We start from the raw sequence: 17,457 nt of genomic DNA, 5'->3' as shown, positions 1-17,457 counted from the left end.
TGTTTATGTATTTGGTAAGTCTATATACTATGTTTATGTTTCATATTATAAAAAAAATTCACAACTTTTATATATCTAATGTGTGTGTGTGTATCTATATATATATATATGTATGTATATGTATATATATATATGTATGTATATGTATGTATACATATATATCTAATGTGTTTATGTATTTGGTAAGTCTATATACTATGTTTATGTTTCATATTATAAAAAAAATTCACAACTTTTATATATCTAATGTGTGTGTGTGTATCTATATATATATATATATGTATGTATATGTATATGTATATGTATATGTATATGTATATGTATATGTAGATATATAAATATATGTATAATTTTATACATATGTGTGTGTATATATATAATGTATATGTGTGTGTGTGTGTATATATATATATGTATATATATATATATATATATATATATATATATATATATATATATATATATGTGTGTGTGTGTGTGTGTGTGTGTGAAAAAAGTAAGTGAGGGGTAAAATGGTAATTTTGGATCAAATTGTGTGAAATTTGAATGTTTGGGGAGTTATCTGTTAAAATTGGAATAACAAGGACTGAACTGTCGACGCACCAAAAGTTAAAGGGGAGACCAGTAATTTCCCTATATATATATATAATCGGACAGTATTAAAATGCAATTCTGTTTCTTACCTTAAGGGGACGTTTGTTATATGGGATTGGACTGGCTTATCTCATATTAACAGACCTATTCCGTGTTTGGCATCACCTAGGACTCCGTTAAATGAAACTATGGAGTCCCAAAAATAGACTCAACACCTTCTTCCATAGTGAGCCCAAAAATCATCGGACTGTGGAAGCTCCATTCTTCGCTTCAGCCTCGCCTCATTATTCTCACCTCCTTACCTGCAATTTAGCTCCGTCTACATCGTTTGGGTTTTCAATTTCTTGTCATCAATTTGTTATTTCTCATAAGTTACTTCTCATCATTTGGGTTTCTGGTTCATTGGTTATGCTATTTCTCTCTCTATCTTTTTGGTGTCTGGGTAGCTTGATCTGCTAAGATTTTGATCATTTTGGTGTCTGAGTAGCTTGACCTGGTAAGAATTGTGATCAATTTCACGTTTTTGCTTTTCTCTTCTATCTTTTTTTTCTTCTGGGTTTAAGAAATGTTTTTTTTGTTCAAAGGCTAATTACTCACCAGAAATTTGAGTTCTTGCATGCAATCCGATTACTGCAAATTCGATTTGGGTTCCTAGTCAGTCGCAATAAAGACCTCTGATTTAGATTATGAGAAGAAACAAGAAAAGAGAGTCGGAGTACAGAACCATTAAAGCAAGAGCTGGACAAAGAAGACATATTTATGAATTTAAGTTTGATTTTGATTTTTGCTTTTGGTATTTGAGTTTGGTCTGATATTTGGCAAATTGTTCAAACTGGTTGTAGTGTTACGTGATAAAGTATGGGAGAGCAGAGAAAGATTGGGGGATTGGTTGCCAAGCCAAACCATATGTTTTGTTTTCAAAAATTTCATATAAGTTGGGATCTATCTCTATGTTTTTTGGATAGTTCATCAAGGCTTGGTTACTCCTTAATCGATCAGTTGGTTCTTTGTTCTTTTTCTACTCCACCAATCATTCTCCTGGTGTTCTTCCTTATTAACTGTTCGTTCTTCTGTTGTAGTCCTTAGTCCTACGGAGCACCAAACATGGATCAAGTATTAGTTTAGCATAAGCCAGGCTAGAGAAGTCTAGGACTCTCATAGAAATTAAGGTGAGGCATTGTAGTCCCGTGAAACAAACATGCCCCAAGTGTGTTTAGATCAAGGATAGACTATTTTGGTCATCCGGTCGTACTATGACAGTATGACTTTCTATCAATGCATTTTATTTTATTCGGAAGAAAGAAGAAGATCGAGTGCTCTCTTAATATGTCGTCACTCCTGAGTTACAAACCATGCACACAACTACACAAGCATACACAAAAGCTCCGCAGTACTGACCATAAAGAAGGGGAAAAAAAAAAACAAAAGGCGCCACTGCTGCACTATGCAAATACTAGTTGGTGGATTCACAGCATTATATTTATGGTTTCATTAGCCATCTGATTGTTCCGAGTCTTGATCAGACTCCTTATGATCACCACCCACCGTACCCAATTGTGGCACCCCCGCATCATAACTAAAGGGATTATAGTGTAATTTCGAGATTACTTTCTTCAAGTCATTGGCTGTGAGAGCAAAGCCTTCCACTTTCGAATGGCATTTGACATTTTCTTTCGAGATAGGAAGATTCGCAAAAGTTACATGCATGTCGGGCGATGATGCCCAACTCAAAAGTTCTTCATCTCCATAAATATCACCTTTCTTAAGGGAGGGTTTGCGGATCATCGATGAAGAACCGGTATCTGTTACTCTTGCAGCTCGAAGAGTAGCATCAGTACTAGTATTAGGTGGGTAGATCAACATAGTGCCTTTTGTGATGAGTAGCATGCGATCAAGCTGTTCGTCGATCTTAACAACCCAGCTATTTTCAGTGAACACCACTGGCTTCAGATAGTCGCACATCATTTCTAACACCTTCACATCCATATCTTTAAGGCCTTTAAGGCGTGGTACCTACACAAGAACGTGCATGCATCTCTCAATTAGCCAGCTTACATTGAAAAATTAATGTTCTACTTGATTGAGGTACATACTTTGGTTAGCGTACTCATGCAGAGATCACGCTTCAGAGTTTTTTGGGTTTCAGAAGGAAGAATGGAGAATAGATTTCCCAGATCAGTTAGATTCTCCGTATTACCGTCTTTGCCTTCCACTTTTTCTACCATACTTCTCATAATTTCCTCCCTCAAATTCTCAGGGACACCATTCCTGTTCAACCACACTTCCAGGGACGCCATTTCTGTTAGATCTGTATTACCGTCTTTGCCTTCCACTTTTTTCACCATACTTCTCATAATTTCCTCCCGCAAATTTTTAGGGACACCATTTCTGTGCATCCACACTTTCAAAGCTTTCTTGGATCTCAATAGCGTCGTCCGTCTCTCTTCGTCGTACTGCAACATTATCTGTTTCACAACGAGCAAAGCAAGTTCATTCTCCAAGCTAGTTGGGTTCTTAACGCATGACCCAGAAAGACAATTTTGGAGATTTTAATCTCAATTATATTTTCATTTATTTTATCAAATTGAAAATTTCATTAATAACTGGTTAGATACAGCTTAATAGCAAATGTAGTCTCGTTAAAAACCCTGCTGCTTGATCAGAGTAAGTGAAAAAACGTACCATACCCCTTACATTAACAAGACATATTTTTTTTTTTTTTGAGAGGAAGACGACAAACTTTATTAAGTGAAACTAAAAGTACATGGAGCGATGTAAAAGCATCGAAAAAAAAGCAATGAACCAAAACAGGATGCACAAGCGCATCTAATGTTGAAAAGTAACCAGGGTATGACTAAATGTGTTTCGAACATGACTAGAAGCCGAAAAGCCAAGAACTGCACTGCATATATCAATTCAGCAGCGAAACTGTAGTAGTAACCGTAACCAGGATCGTAACCATAGCTTGGGAGATACACCTCAAGAGAGCAAGGTGAGGCTCCCGAGAGAACGAAGGCGACCAAGGGTGTCAAAAACTCGGACGTTAGCAATCGAACTCTCAAGAACAAGAACCATGAAACCGAGGCTCCAATCCAAAATTGAACTAGAGCCCAGATTAAGCAGCACCAACCCCCTGGGTCCCAAACACGAGCCCACGAGTGCGTAGGCCTAGAGAAAGCCCACTCACTTGTAGAGCCCCACCAACAAGCCCAGACCCAGGCCCAGGCCCAATTGAACTTACTTTGGGCACCCAAGCCTCCCAAGCCTCCCAAGCCCATGATCCCATTCTTTCGCCAGCGCCACCCGACCCGCGCTGCTGAATCTCCGGAGGAAGAGAGACGTCCACTGCCAGAAGAACGAGCGGCCCGCCGGAATGACAGAGCACACCACTCCGAGGCCATTCGCCGAAATCCACGAGCCCAGACAAACCTACCAAGTCGGATCGGATCCAACCTCCCGCCAACGACGAAAGCCTTCAGTCGTCGTCCTCCTCCGTCTCCGGAACCATCAGGGCAACTCTTTCTGCCCCGAAAAAGAGAAGAGACAGGTCCAGGGTCCCAAATGTGAATCGCCTCACTCAAACCCAGATCTGAGAAAAGCCTCCTCCGACGAGAGATTTTCAAGCCCAGACCAGACTCCCCTCGAACACCGCCGCAATTCGAAAGGCAATTCAACATGGAACGAATGCCACTACCCATAGGTTGAACAGAGAGGAAGAACGACCTCGAGGAGGGCGACATACATGCTTCACGAGGAGTAGGAAACTCATCGGAGGCATTAAAATTCAACGAGCAAAACCCTAGAACTAGGGTCTGCCGCCGCCAAGCGAGAGAGAGGAGAGCTCTCGTCATTTTTTCAAGGCATACTATCTAATAAAATCTAATAAAATCTGTTAAATGTAAAATCCGAACAAATTGTAACAATTAATATTTAACGAAACCTAGACGGCATCAGGATTTGTGGGATTATGCTTGATTCTTGCATCTCTTACACATTAATATTGGTTGGTGAACAATATAGATCTTGGAAAAAAAAATATATGGAGGGCCAAATTTAAAGTTTTTTGACGTCGACTTTGCTTTGCTAGGGTTTCTCTGCCCTAGCCGTACCTTTGATCGAGTTGCAGCGCGATGGTGGAGGAGAACACGATGGCTCCTTCTGCACTTTCTAAGGAGGCCATTGTGAGCCTTGTTGCAGGAGAGGATGCAATCCATGATTCATTCTTCTACCTTTGTGGTTGGCTTTTATCCAAGAAGACAGTGGTGATCCCGTCATTCTCGGCGGCGATGTCCAACGTTTGGGGGTTGAAGGAGAGAGTTCTGATCCGGCAGGAGGAGGAGGATATCTTTGTCTTCCAATTCAAGGATAGTGAGGTGAAGAATCAGATTCTCTCAAGCGGTCCATGGTTCTACAACAACTCTATGTTGCTGCTAGCAGACTATGACGGCGTTTCAGATCTCGGGGCGGCTCCGCTGCATCTCCTGCAGGTTTGGGTGGCGGTGAAGGGGTTGCGCATTGCTATGCGCAACGAGAAGGCCTTAACCCTAATTGGACGAGCGTTGGGTTCCTTCGTTGGGGTTGATCAGGGGGCGGTGCAGCGGAAGGATCCGATTCAGAGGATCCGTGTGGTATAGGACGTTCGGCGGAGGATTTGGGCGCGGCGGACCTTTCAATTCTCTCCGACGGTCTCGGTGTTGGTGGAACTCCAGTATGAAAAATGTCATGGGCTGTGTGCGGCTTGTGGATTTTTCTGTCATGGTGGGGGTATATGTGATGGCAGATTGGAGGCGGAGGCGCGCGCTGCGCTGGCTCTAGCTGTGTCGGACCGCGCGGTGGAAGCAAATCCAGGTGGGTTGGCAGCGTCGGAAGCGGCGGTTTCTGGGTTGGTTGCTGGGTCAGAGATGCTGGTGACAGTGGGACTAGGTGCGCCAGAGGTTTCTGGGGTGGCTGAAGTGGCTGGAACGCTGGTGCTAGGATCGGGTTCGCAGGCCGCGAGGAGCTCTGTACGCGTTCCGGAAAATTCGGCGGCAAACCCTAAGTTTGAATTAGGGTTGACCGGTGGGTTGACTGGGACTGCTCAGCATGGCCTTGGGCCGGGGCTGCATGGGATTGGGCCGGGGCTGCATAGGACTGGGCCGGACTACTTTGTTGATGGGGCCAATATAAATGGCCTTGCTGTTGGGCTAAATTCAGAAAAACATCTTACCTTGGGTGCGAAAAAGAAGAGTTTTAAGCCTAGGTTGGCTTTCATACCTCCGGAATTTCACCTTGGTGAGTTGGTGGAGGTTCCGATTTCGCTAGGGACATCTCCAAAGAAAAAAGGCCGTCCTGTTGGACGAAGGAATAAGTGTACTTTGCGGAATGAGAAAGATGAAGGTAACAATGATGGTGCAAATATCAGCTCCAACTCGCCAGGGAAGGAGCTGGCTATTGTTTAATTGCTCTGATTGGGGTCTTAAGCCTGTTTGAGTGTGATTAGGTTTCTATGAGTTTTCTATGACGTTTCTAGTTTCTTGCTTGTATCACAATTACGTGATTGGAAAGTGAGGGCTAGTTGAATGATTTCTTTCCGTAGGAGGCGAAACTTTCTTATGCTTGGGCAGGCACTACTACAAAAAATGGATTTAAGGACATTCAAAAAACGTCCTTAAAAACTTTTAAGGACGCTCGAAAAAAACGTCATCTATCAAGGAGTCATAGTAAGTCATCTTTTAGGACGTTCAAAAAACGTCCTTAAATGTCTACAAGGACGTTGAAAAAGTGTCCTTGTTTCTATTTTCAAACGTCTTCTAATGTCTACAATGACACTAAAAAAACGTCATTATAACTCAAAAAAACGTCATTTAATATCTAAAAGGACACAAGAAAAACGTCCTCGTATCTCATACAAACGTCATCTAATGTCTATTAGGACGTAGAAAAGACGTCCTTGTATCTTTTACATGACACAAAAAAAAAATTAAAATATACATAATTTAGTACAAGACTAGTGACCAATGTATCTATTATAACTAAAATACAATACAATGAGCACAAAGTTATTAAGCAATAACTAACGATTCAATAAATAACTACTAACAATAATCTAACTATACAAGTTCAACCCACAGCGTATTCATTGTGGATGTCCATGAATTCGTCTCGACTCTTGAACTGTAAAAATCAATAAAATAGTAAAGAAAAATAAGTGTTGATGATAATATGTCACATTTTGAAGTACCAACAAGTGTAAATTTAAGTTGTTTTAGAGTCTGTAAAATAAAAAATGAGTTGTAATAGGTTTTCTGGAGATTGCACTTCTGGACAAGATAGAAGCAGTAAGCAATCAGATTAACTTCTTCAGTATAAGAAAGCAAACGAGCAAGAAAACTAATAGTATTAGTCATGCCTTTAGATAGTTACATACCTAGTGAAAACATTGCAACTTTCAAACAGCCTTAATGAATGGTCTCAACTCCAAAGACGATTTCTCACTTAGATTATAAATGTCTGCAAGCAAAAGCAGAAGTTTCTTCATATATATCTTGTAAAAAGGCTAAATTGTAATAATGAGTTTTGCATGGCACCTATAAGCTCCTATGTGTTGCCACTAAGCATTCAAATAGTTATTTCCACTGAACAAAGATAAGTCACATAAGTAATAAATTCCCAAAATGCAACTTTCATAAACGCATCGTATAGGCCATATACATATAACTAACATAGCATGAATCCACAATCCACAAAAACAAGTATAAGACAAGCATAGACCTATTAAGAAAAACAAGAGCTCTGGATTACCTACAGCTACAGATCTTCCCATCTTTGCAGGGCAAACCAAGTTCCCATCCATAATTATATAGTTTAAAATCTGAAAAAAGAAACATATTATCTGTTATACAGTAATACACTACCAATTAAGTGCTGCTGTTGACGTAACAAAGGGCACAGAAATGACTATGTTTGCTAATATACAAATACTGTAGGAAGGAACATAATTGTTTATTGTTAAATAGAAGACAAGGTATATGAAAAATTGAAAATAAGTCTGGAAAGAAACATTACCTGAAACAAATGCATTATTTGATCTTGAGTAAGAGACAAGGGGAGGGATTACTCAAGTTAAGCCTAGAGAAATTATAGCAGGGAGCTGCAAGATACAGAAACCAAAGTAGACACATTTTAGTACAAAGTGGTGAACATCAAATTCCTGTAAAAGAGGGAACTCTAGAAGTGCAAGTACTCTGCAGAGACACATAATCTATACGTTCTCATTGATGCATGTCGAAGAACCATAAAGGGAAGAAAAACGTATAAAACAAGTAATTGGAAATAATCCATTATTTCATAAAAAGATGGAGCAGGATAACCATGATACTCCTGGGAAAGGTTAATTACTAAATAGCAAAAGTCCTAACAGTTGTCAACAAGAGCCAAAATGCAAAATATGGCAACTATCTAGACTAGAAACGCATATTTTGTTAACAAGTAAAAGAATGGATAAGCATTAAACATCAATGCAAAGGATATTTTGATAACCAAGAAAAACTGGTAGCAAAAGATCATTACCAGTCAAATGGTTTACCTTTTCCTATTCATACGAACGGAAAGTATTGAAGTCAAAAAGTTCAATTCTCGAAGAGCAGTTCCAATTGTTGTATTGAACAAACAGAGACGACGCGGAGATAAAGATGGCTGTGGCAGTGAGAATGTCATATGATTAATAAAAGAGTAAACCATAAGTAAATATTTGGTGCTAGAAGTGAAACAACATACATACTTATTTTCAAAAGAAACAGATTCTACTGATAAAAAAATTGATGCAAAAATAACATACCTCTTCACCAGCTCCAACAATGGCAAGAAGACTAGAGCTAAATAGCATTTCAACAATAGCGAAAGCGCCAATAGCTAACCAAAAATAAATTAATTAAATTGTAAACCACAGTTGTTAATTCCAAAAATTACAAGGAGTAAATAAATTGGATAACTTGCCTCGTTCATAGCAGAGTCTCCCTGTATTAGAATTGAATACTTTGAAGCCATCCTTTGTGCCTATGGCAAAGCAACTGCCGAATTCGAAAGAAATACAAATTTTCAGAAATAGAAAGCCCCACAATCTTTTAAAAATATTAAAATTCAAATTCAATATTAGCTCCCTTAGAATCCATTTATAGTAGAATATATTATAGAAGAACCCAGATTTGAAGCAAAACTGACAAACTGACAAAATCTTGAAAACAAGCCATCTCAAGTCAAAATTGAATGAATCAGACCTCAATTTAAGAATAAGAAACAAGAATGACGAAACCCATAACTCAAATTTGCAATCCAAACAGCTGAAATTATCATACAATCATGAATTAAAAAACAAATTCTATAACATGGATTAGAAACCCTAAATCAGATGGATACCATAGATTAGGCAGCTGGATTCGCGCATAGCTGAGAGGCTGGTCAACGCCGGAGTATGAGATCTTGCCCTTCACGAGGTTACAGTCGAAGTGGTGGAGGTCGTCCCGGCGATGGTGCGTAGTGATGAGGTTGAACACAGTGTTATCGGGATACTTGGCGTGTTGGAGGACATCGAATAGGCCGATGGTGGTGTCCAAGGTCATGGTGATATCGAAGATGGAGGAGGCCAGGCAAAGGAAAGATTTGGGAGGAGAGACAGAAGAGATTTGAGGGGAGAGAGAGAGAGCAGAACGCGAGAGTGATTTTCTAGGGAGTGAATAGTGTTTTATCTTTTTTGTTGTGGTTTCAGAAATGACGACCTAGACTTCCGCTACTACACTGCGCTTAAGGGAAAAACACGGAAGATTGTAAAAAATTAAAACGCGACGTCCTTATTAAGTTATAAGGACAGTTAAATAAAAAACTGTCTTTGTATCTTTTAGTTGGGTGTCTACAAAGCCCATTTCTGTAGTAGTGAGGCTTGCTTAAATGTGAGCTTCCCATTGATTTTAATTAGTTTGCTTTAGATTGGATAGGTTTTACCGGATTTTCTTGCCGGACTGCTTATGTAAGCTTTGTAAGCTATGGCCAATTTGCTGTTGATTTATTGAATAACAATCAACTTCTATTAAAAAAAAAAAAAAAAACCTAGACGGCATCGTCTGCTAGGGTTGGGGAAGGAATCTAGGGTCTACTTTCTAGAAAATTTCTTCTGATCAATGATGAATTTGATCAGTTGGAACTGTAGGGGAATATACAATGACAATACAAGGTTAGCTTGGAAGGGTGTGATCACTCACTCAGAAACGTCGGTCGATGGTGTTTTTGCGCGAAACGAAGATAAGGTCTGAGGAAGGGTTTGCCGGCCTGCATCGCAATCTGGGTTTTTCGGGGTCGGAGTTTGAGCTTAGTACGAGGACGGTCGGCCAGTCTGGCGGCCTGGCTTTGTTTTGGAACGATGATGTCTAGGTCCGGGTTCGATCAAAGTCGGACCGATTTATTGACATCGAGGTCCGCAATGGCAATGAAGGGCCGTGGTGGAGATTGACTAGATTTTACAGTAATCCCGCAGCGGTTGAACGCATTCAGTCATGGAATTTGCTTAAGGTATTGGGTGATGAAGACGCGCTGCCGTGGATCATCATTGGTTATTTTAGTGAAGACCTAAACTCCTGAGAATTTGGGAGGTTGGCCAAGATCAAAAGGCCAAATGCAGGGCTTTAGGGACGCCTTGAACTACACTGATCTAATTGATTTGGGGTCCTTTGGTGTTCCATTTACATGGAGCAATTCGGTGATGAAGGTGAGATTGGACAGAGCTACTGCAACGCAGACTTGGTTGGATTTATTCCCACATTCCAGGGTTCAACATCTCCCTCCAAGTACATCTGACCATATTCCATTACTACTTTAGGTGAGTGCTAAAAAAATTTCACCACATCAGCGTATTCGTCGGTTTCATTTTGAAAGCTTTTGGTTTCAGAATGAGACTTGTGATGCCGTAGTGAAAGAGAGCTGGGAGAAGGCAGTGCAGGGATAACCGATGTTTTGTGTGACAAAAAAAAAAATTCAGCATACAAGCATGGGACTTGATCATTGCCAGAGACATACTTTTGGTGGTAGGAATCATGAAATGACTGCAATAAGGAGTAGGTTGGAAGAGATTCTGGGTTTACCGGGCAGTCAGGAGTTGCGTGATGAAAAGCAGTGGTTGGTGCGCCGGTTAAAAGCTCTTCTTGTCCCAAGAAGAGGCATATTAGAAGCAGTGAGCTAAGGTGACCTGGTTGAAACAAGGTGATTGAAATACTGGTTTTTTCCATCGAAGAGCAACTAATAGAAAAAAGAAAAATTCGTTGGTCGGGCTTTTTGAAAAGAATAGTAATTGGTTGGAAGATGATGTTGGGGTTGAGAAAATTGTAACAGATTACTTTGATGAGATGTTCACAACTTCTGAAGTAGACTCGGAGGTTTTGGATGAGACTTTGTACGTAGGCCATTCATCCATGTGTAATGTATGGCGGAAATGAACCTTATGCTAGGCTGGCCGCATAGTGAGGAGGAAGTGAAAGCAACTTTGTATTAGATGTACCCTACTAAATCCCATGGCCCTGACGATATGCCTCTGTTTTTCCAGCACTACTAGGAGTCTATTGGACCAGACATTACTGAAGCAGTGCATAGCTTTCTCCATTTAAGTCAGTTGTTAAAATAGATAAATTTTACTTATATTTGTCTGATTCCTATGGTGGATAATCCTGAGCAAATGTCTGATTTATGTCCCATTACACTATGTAATGTATTGTATAAACTTTGCTCCAAGGTTATTGCTAATAGGTTGAAGCTGATTTTACCCAAGATCATATCACCCTGCCAGAGTGCTTTTATCCCTGGGAGACTTATTACGGATAACACTCTGGCTGCAAATGAAGTGGCACATTTTATTTATAATAAAAGAGCATGTGATAATTGTATAGCACTCAAACTAGATTCGAGTAAGGCTTATGATCGAATGGAGTGGGTGTTTTTGAGGAAAGTTATGGAGAGAATGAGTTTTGCGGCTAGTTGGATTGATATGATGTACACTGTATTTCCGCAGTCCTGTATGCTTTTCTGGTCAGAGGCAAGCCTCAGGGGTATGTTGTTACCACATGGGGTTTGTGACAAGGGGATCCCTTGTCTCCATATTGTTCATGTCGAGTGCGGAAGGGTGATATGCACTTCTTTGTCAAAGTGCTAACTTTGTCAAAGTGCTAATGCATGCCGGTTACCTTATATCTCTGTTTATGATGATGCACCTGCTTTGAATCATTTGTTTTTTGCTGATGGTAGCCTTCTCTTTGCTGAAGCTTCTTGGATGGCCTGTTAGAAGATTCAATGTATTCTAACAGTTTATGGAAAGGCTTCTGGTCAACAGGTAAATTTTCATAAAAGTTCTGTGGCTATTAGTAAGAATGATGGATTATTTGAACATGAGGAATTAGCTGAAATGTTTGGGGTCAATATGGTGGAATGTCATGAGAAGTACTTTGGGCTTCCTACCTATGTAGGAAGAGAGAAGACAACAACCTTTCAATATCTGAAAGAGAGGTTGGAGAAGAAAGTGCAAAACTGGGAAGGGCATCTTTTAAGTGAGGCTGATAAGGATATTTTGATCAGGGGGGTGGCCCAATCACTTCCTGCTTATACAGAAATTTTGTGATGACTTACAAAAGATCTGTGCTCTGTTTTAGTGGGGCAGTAATATGAAAAAAAAAAAAAAAAAGATACATTGGAAAGCATGGGATTCCTTATGCAAGCCAAAGGAAGAGGGGGTCTTGATTTTCATTATTTACATGCTTTCAATTTGGCTATGCTGGCAAAGCAACGTTGGAGAATTTTGCATGCCCGGGAGTCTCTAATTGCAAAGATTTACAAGGCCAAATATTTTTCTTCATCTTCTTTATCGGATGCTCAACCTCATTCTTCTCCTTCCTTTACTTGGAGAATCATTTTTGAGGCCATGAGTGTAGTAAGGGAGAGTGTTTGTTGGTAGGTGGGGAATGCAGAAGAGATATCAATACGGTCTGATCCTTTGATACCAAAGGCACCGTCTTTTTTTTCCTTCTGCAGCACCATCAATCTTAAAGTTTCTAGAGTGAGTGATCTGATTATTGACAAGCAGTGGAATGGATCTTTGATTAACTAGCTTTTTCAACCTGAAGATAGGTCGTTGATTTTATCGATCCCTTTGAGTATGAGAGAAGTGTTAGATGAGAGGTTCTGGTTCTATGATTCTAAAGGGACTTTCACAATCAAGAGTGCTTACAGAATGATGGCTTCGGGTTTTTATGAGCCACTGGATCAGTACGAGAATGTCCCTGCTCATAGATGGAAGAAGCTTTGGATGAACAAAATGCCTGCCTTGGCCAAGGTATGCATTTGGAAGATTCTTACATAATATTTTACATGTCAAACCCCAGTTGGTGGAGAAATTTGTTAAGTTGGATAATACTGCCTGTTTTATGTATTTTTTTTTTTGGGGGGGGGGGGGGGGGGGGGGGGGGTTGGAGAATGTTGAGCACCTGTGTAGAGTTGCCTTTTTACACAAGCTGTGCTTAGGACTCATCAGGGTTTTGGAGTGTGCTTAGATGCAGTAAGACTGGCACTTCCCTTGGTTGACTAGTTTCTATTCTGTCTTACTAATCTTTCTGAAGCATCTTGGGCCTTGTTACTGATTTGTATTTGGGGGGTTTGGAGAGAGCGCAATTTGCGAGTTTGGGAAGGTAAAAGCTCTAGTGTGGGTGACTTGGTTTTTAGGCTAAATGCACGGCTTAGTGACTATTGTTTTCATTCTTTGGCTACCCAAAAGAACTCTTTGGGGGTACGATCTAGTGGTTGGAAAGCTCATCTGGTGGGGTGGTTGAAGATTAATATGGATGGTTCTTTTGATAATGCTACTAAACAAGGATGGATTGGAGTAATTATTAGGGACTCCTTGGGTGCTTGGGTTGGTGGTTTCTATAGGAGAGTTCCTAATGTCTCTTCTGCATAATAGGTTGAGGTTTTGGCGGAGAGGGCAGTTGTCTCTCATACTCTCGAGCATGGGCTTTCTCTGGTTATCTTTGAGACAGATTGTTTGTTACTTGTTCAAGCAACTAAGCAGCCTAGCATTTTTATTAACAACAATTAAAAGAATGGACCACCAACAAATTTTAAATTTCCAACAATTTCAATATCAGACTCACAATAAACAACCCACAATAAATTAAAACACATTAAAGAACCAAAGGGAAACAAAAACGTGTTCAAATATTAATGAAAAAACATCCTTATGGATAATTCCATTAAGACCTCATATTCAGCGTATGTCGCATACCGAGTGTCCATTAAGGCCTAAACCCTAAACATTATTTGTCTCCAGCATTGGTGGAGGCTCTAGCTGCTAGAAGGGCTTGTCAACTTGCTGTGAGTGATAGCCTTTCTCCTATTCTGTTTGAGTCTGATTATCAGAAATTAGTGAGGGATATTATGTCTCAGGAGGAGGATGTTTCAGGATATGGAGGTATTGTGGAGGATATTATTTTTCTTCATGATTCCTTACCTAAGGACTCATTTACTCATGTGTATAGAGAGTCTAATTTTGCGCCTCATATGTTGGCTAAATTGGCTCTTAATTCTAGTTTTGATGTTTCTTGGAGTGGTCAGATTCCCTCTAGTCTTAGCAACTATGTTGCTACCCATTGTATGATTTAAGTTCATAATAAAAGCTTGACGTCCTTCTCTCAAAAAAAAAAAAAAAAAAAAAACATTATTGTTCCATGGTCAAAACCTAAACCCCTTCGTTTTTTAAATGAATATTTAAAACCATCTATACAAAGAAATCATTCAAATACAAGATCATGGAACTACACTGTCGAACATATGAAAAATAAGAGAAAATTTAAACACCGAATACTTTGGACGTAAGTATTTTCTTTCGAGAGACTAAATAGTATTTAGAGGTGGCAAATGGGCCACTAAGCACGAGCACGGCACTGGCCCGGCACGGCCCAAGCCCGTTAGTGGCCCGACACGACCCGAGCACGTTAGAATAACAGGTCGGGCTGGGCCTAAGAATATTGGCCCATTGGCCCGGCCCGGCCCGGCCTGGCCCGAGCACGACATATTGTGGGCCGGCCCGTTACAAACACAAAATTTCATTTTGTTTTTAAAAATATTAAAAAACTACAATGATGAGATTTGAATATGAGACCTTTTATTTAAAATATCATGACAATTCCACAAATGTGTTATCGCTCAGGGTAACTAAGAACAAGATCACTCCTAACGTGAAACCCTAAGCGCCGCCTAGATAGCTACGTCGCCACCAAGCCTAGTGCAACCATTCCTCCGTCCGGCCATGCTTCAAGGAAATATCCTTGTATGGAACTGTCGTGGGATTGTAAACTTTGAATCACAGAGAGCCCTAATTGATATTGTCCAAGCACGAAGACCCAGCATCATCTTTCTCGCTGAAACCCTAGCCCAAAAAGACCATATCAACGCTCTCACGAGAAAGCTTGGCTTCCAAGACAACATTTGTTACCCACAAGAACGGGAATCACAAGGAGTTGCTTTGATCTGGAATCAAGATACACATGTTGATTTATGATCTCGATCGGCCAACCATATTGATGTCATAATAGGCAAAGTGGAAGATGCCCAAAAATGGCGTTTTACTGGAATATATGGTATTGCTGCGAGAGGAGGGAGACACAGAACATGGTCACTTATCAGATCATTGGCATCTGAACACTACCCTCTTCCTTGGCTCGTGGCAGGGGATTTCAATGAAATCATGTCTAACCGAGACAAATCTGGAGGCCATCTGAGAGCAGCTGCACCCATGGCTACTTTTCGAAGAACAATGGCTGATTGTGATCTTCTTGACATGGGATTTGTTAGTAGTCGCTTCACTTGGAGTAATCGGTATACAAAAGAGCGTCTTGATCGAGGTTTTCACACGCCACAATGGCGAGCTCTATTCCCATACAGCAGAGTCATCACCCTCAACCCTAGTGAGTCGGATCATAACCCTCTTCTTATCGTGGTCAGTGCATCCAAACTAACAGGAAGGAAAACTGCTAAACTTTTTCGGTTTGAGGAGTGTTGGCACGACAGCCCTTCATGTGGAAACATTATCAAGCAATTTTGGGCCACTCCTACTACTGGTAATGCCCTACAGCAAGTACTACTGAAGATCAAGAAAACAGGCAATGAGTTAATGCAGTGGCACAAGACTGAGTTTGATCATCAAAAGGCTGAACTTCGAATCATTCAAGAGAAGTTAAATGATCTTATGCGCTTACCATACTCCTCCGAGCAATATGAGGAACAGAGAGTATTACATATCAAACATAGTCAACTGTTAACTCAACAGGAAAAATATTGGAGACAAAGGTCTAGGGCTATTTGGCTTAAGGATGGAGATCGCAATTCTGCTTACTTTCACAGGAAAGCCACCAATCGGCGAAGCAAAAATTTAATTCGTGGTCTAAATGATGAAAGCAATCAATGGCAGTCTGAACCGCAAGAAATTGACAGACTCTTACTCTCATACTTCTCCCAAGTCTTCTCAACTAATGGTTGTGAGACAGATGCACTTTCTTCAATAATAGCGGCAACACCACAAAAAGTCACACCTGAAATGAATCGCGCACTCATGCAGCCTTATACCGAAGAGGAGATCAAGTTAGCTCTCTTCCAGATGCACCCCTCCAAAAGCCCTGGACCAGATGGTATGTCCCCTTTTTTCTATCAAAAATATTGGAGCATTGTTTGCAATGATGTTTACTTGGCAGTATGTAGCTTTCTGGAATCTGGAGAACTTGGTACCAACATCAACTATACTTATCTATGCCTCATACCAAAGATTAATGATCCTAAGGAGGCAGCACATTTCCGACCAATAGCTCTCAGCAATGTTATTTGTCGGATTGCATCAAAAGTTGTAGCAAACAGACTTAAACGATGGCTTCCTCATATAATCTCTCCTCTTCAGAGTGCGTATGTTCCAGGCCGAATCATCTCTGACAATACCTTGGTTGCAAATGAAGTAGCACACTTCCTGCACAAATTAAGGCATCAAGACACTGGTTTCTTCTCTTTAAAGTTAGATATCAGTAAGGCATATGACCGCCTTGAGTGGGCTTACATCCAGGCAATCCTGACAAAGCTTGGTTTCCATCCTATCTGGATCAATATGATAATGGCTAATGTTAAATCTGTGACCTACTCTATTCTAAAACAGGGTGAGCCTACTCCTTCCATCACACCTTCCCGAGGAATCAGGCAAGGTGATCCGTTGTCACCATACATTTTTATTCTCTGTGCTGAGGGCCTCTCTGCACTTATTACCCATGCGGTTCAATCCCACTGCATCACTGGCCTCAAAATGTGTCCTCTAGCGCCCACACTACATCACATTTTCTTTGCTGATGACAGCCTACTCTTTGGTACTGCCACAATGGAAGAGTGTGTTGCCTTCAAACAAATTCTGTTGACTTATGAGAAGGCTTCTGGTCAAAAAGTTAATTTCCAAAAAAGTAGTATGGTTTTTAGCAGGAATGTCAACCTGGAGCTTCAACATCATTTGGCATCCATCCTTGCAGTCCGCAGAGTGGAAGAGCATATGATAAGTACCTCGGACTACCATTGAGAGTTGGCAAGTCTAAAACTGCAAAGTTCGCCTACATCAAAGAAAAATTGTCCAAAAGGCTAATAAGCTGGAAAGGCAAAATTCTTAGCTGTGCCGGGAAAGAAATTCTCATCAAGGCCATTGCTCAAACAATGCCACTGTATGCAATGAACTGCTACTTACTTCCTAAAAGCCTTTGTGATGACATTCATCAACTATGTGCCTCGTTTTTTTGGGGTGATAATGATGGAAAAAAGAAAATTCATTGGCGGAGT

At 40.5% G+C, this 17,457-nt stretch overlaps 2 protein-coding genes across 14 annotated transcripts in view; both read right to left on the bottom strand.

Annotated features, from left to right (window-relative positions):
• Nucleotides 1-1,903: 1,903 nt before the first annotated feature.
• LOC133713816 (cyclic nucleotide-gated ion channel 1-like) overlaps nt 1,904-17,457 on the bottom strand; it is a 29,636-nt gene continuing 14,082 nt past the window's right edge. For all 4 annotated transcript variants that reach the window (XM_062139843.1, XM_062139842.1, XM_062139844.1 and 1 more), the window contains 2 exons: nt 2,688-3,059; nt 1,904-2,607 (listed from right to left, as the gene is read on the bottom strand). In XM_062139843.1, the coding sequence (XP_061995827.1) occupies nt 2,086-2,607; nt 2,688-3,059 (894 nt within the window). In that variant the 3' untranslated portion in view covers nt 1,904-2,085. The remainder of the gene's footprint in view (nt 2,608-2,687; nt 3,060-17,457) is intronic.
• Nucleotides 6,473-9,499, bottom strand: LOC133717405 (autophagy-related protein 18b-like). Of its 10 annotated transcripts, none has more exons than XR_009849605.1 (8): nt 8,989-9,499; nt 8,569-8,642; nt 8,411-8,484; nt 8,159-8,268; nt 7,639-7,723; nt 7,161-7,444; nt 7,001-7,083; nt 6,473-6,747 (listed from the first exon to the last, which is right to left on the bottom strand). XR_009849605.1 is itself a non-coding variant. In XM_062144112.1 (5 exons), exons 1-5 carry the CDS (start codon nt 9,189-9,191, stop codon nt 7,711-7,713), a joined length of 474 nt encoding a protein of 157 aa, XP_062000096.1. In that variant the 5' UTR covers nt 9,192-9,499; the 3' UTR covers nt 6,473-7,710. The 10 variants fall into 10 exon arrangements, 1 of the variants encoding a protein (XP_062000096.1); XR_009849604.1 differs by having other exon boundaries at nt 6,473-7,083; nt 7,161-7,208; nt 7,375-7,444; XR_009849600.1 differs by having other exon boundaries at nt 7,375-7,444.

This window comes from Rosa rugosa, chromosome 6 (genome assembly GCF_958449725.1).
Source record: "Rosa rugosa chromosome 6, drRosRugo1.1, whole genome shotgun sequence".
Classification (NCBI taxonomy): Eukaryota; Viridiplantae; Streptophyta; class Magnoliopsida; order Rosales; family Rosaceae; genus Rosa; species Rosa rugosa.
The sequence above is the reverse complement of the archived record's forward strand: the minus strand, read 5'-3'. Positions and strand labels throughout refer to the sequence as shown.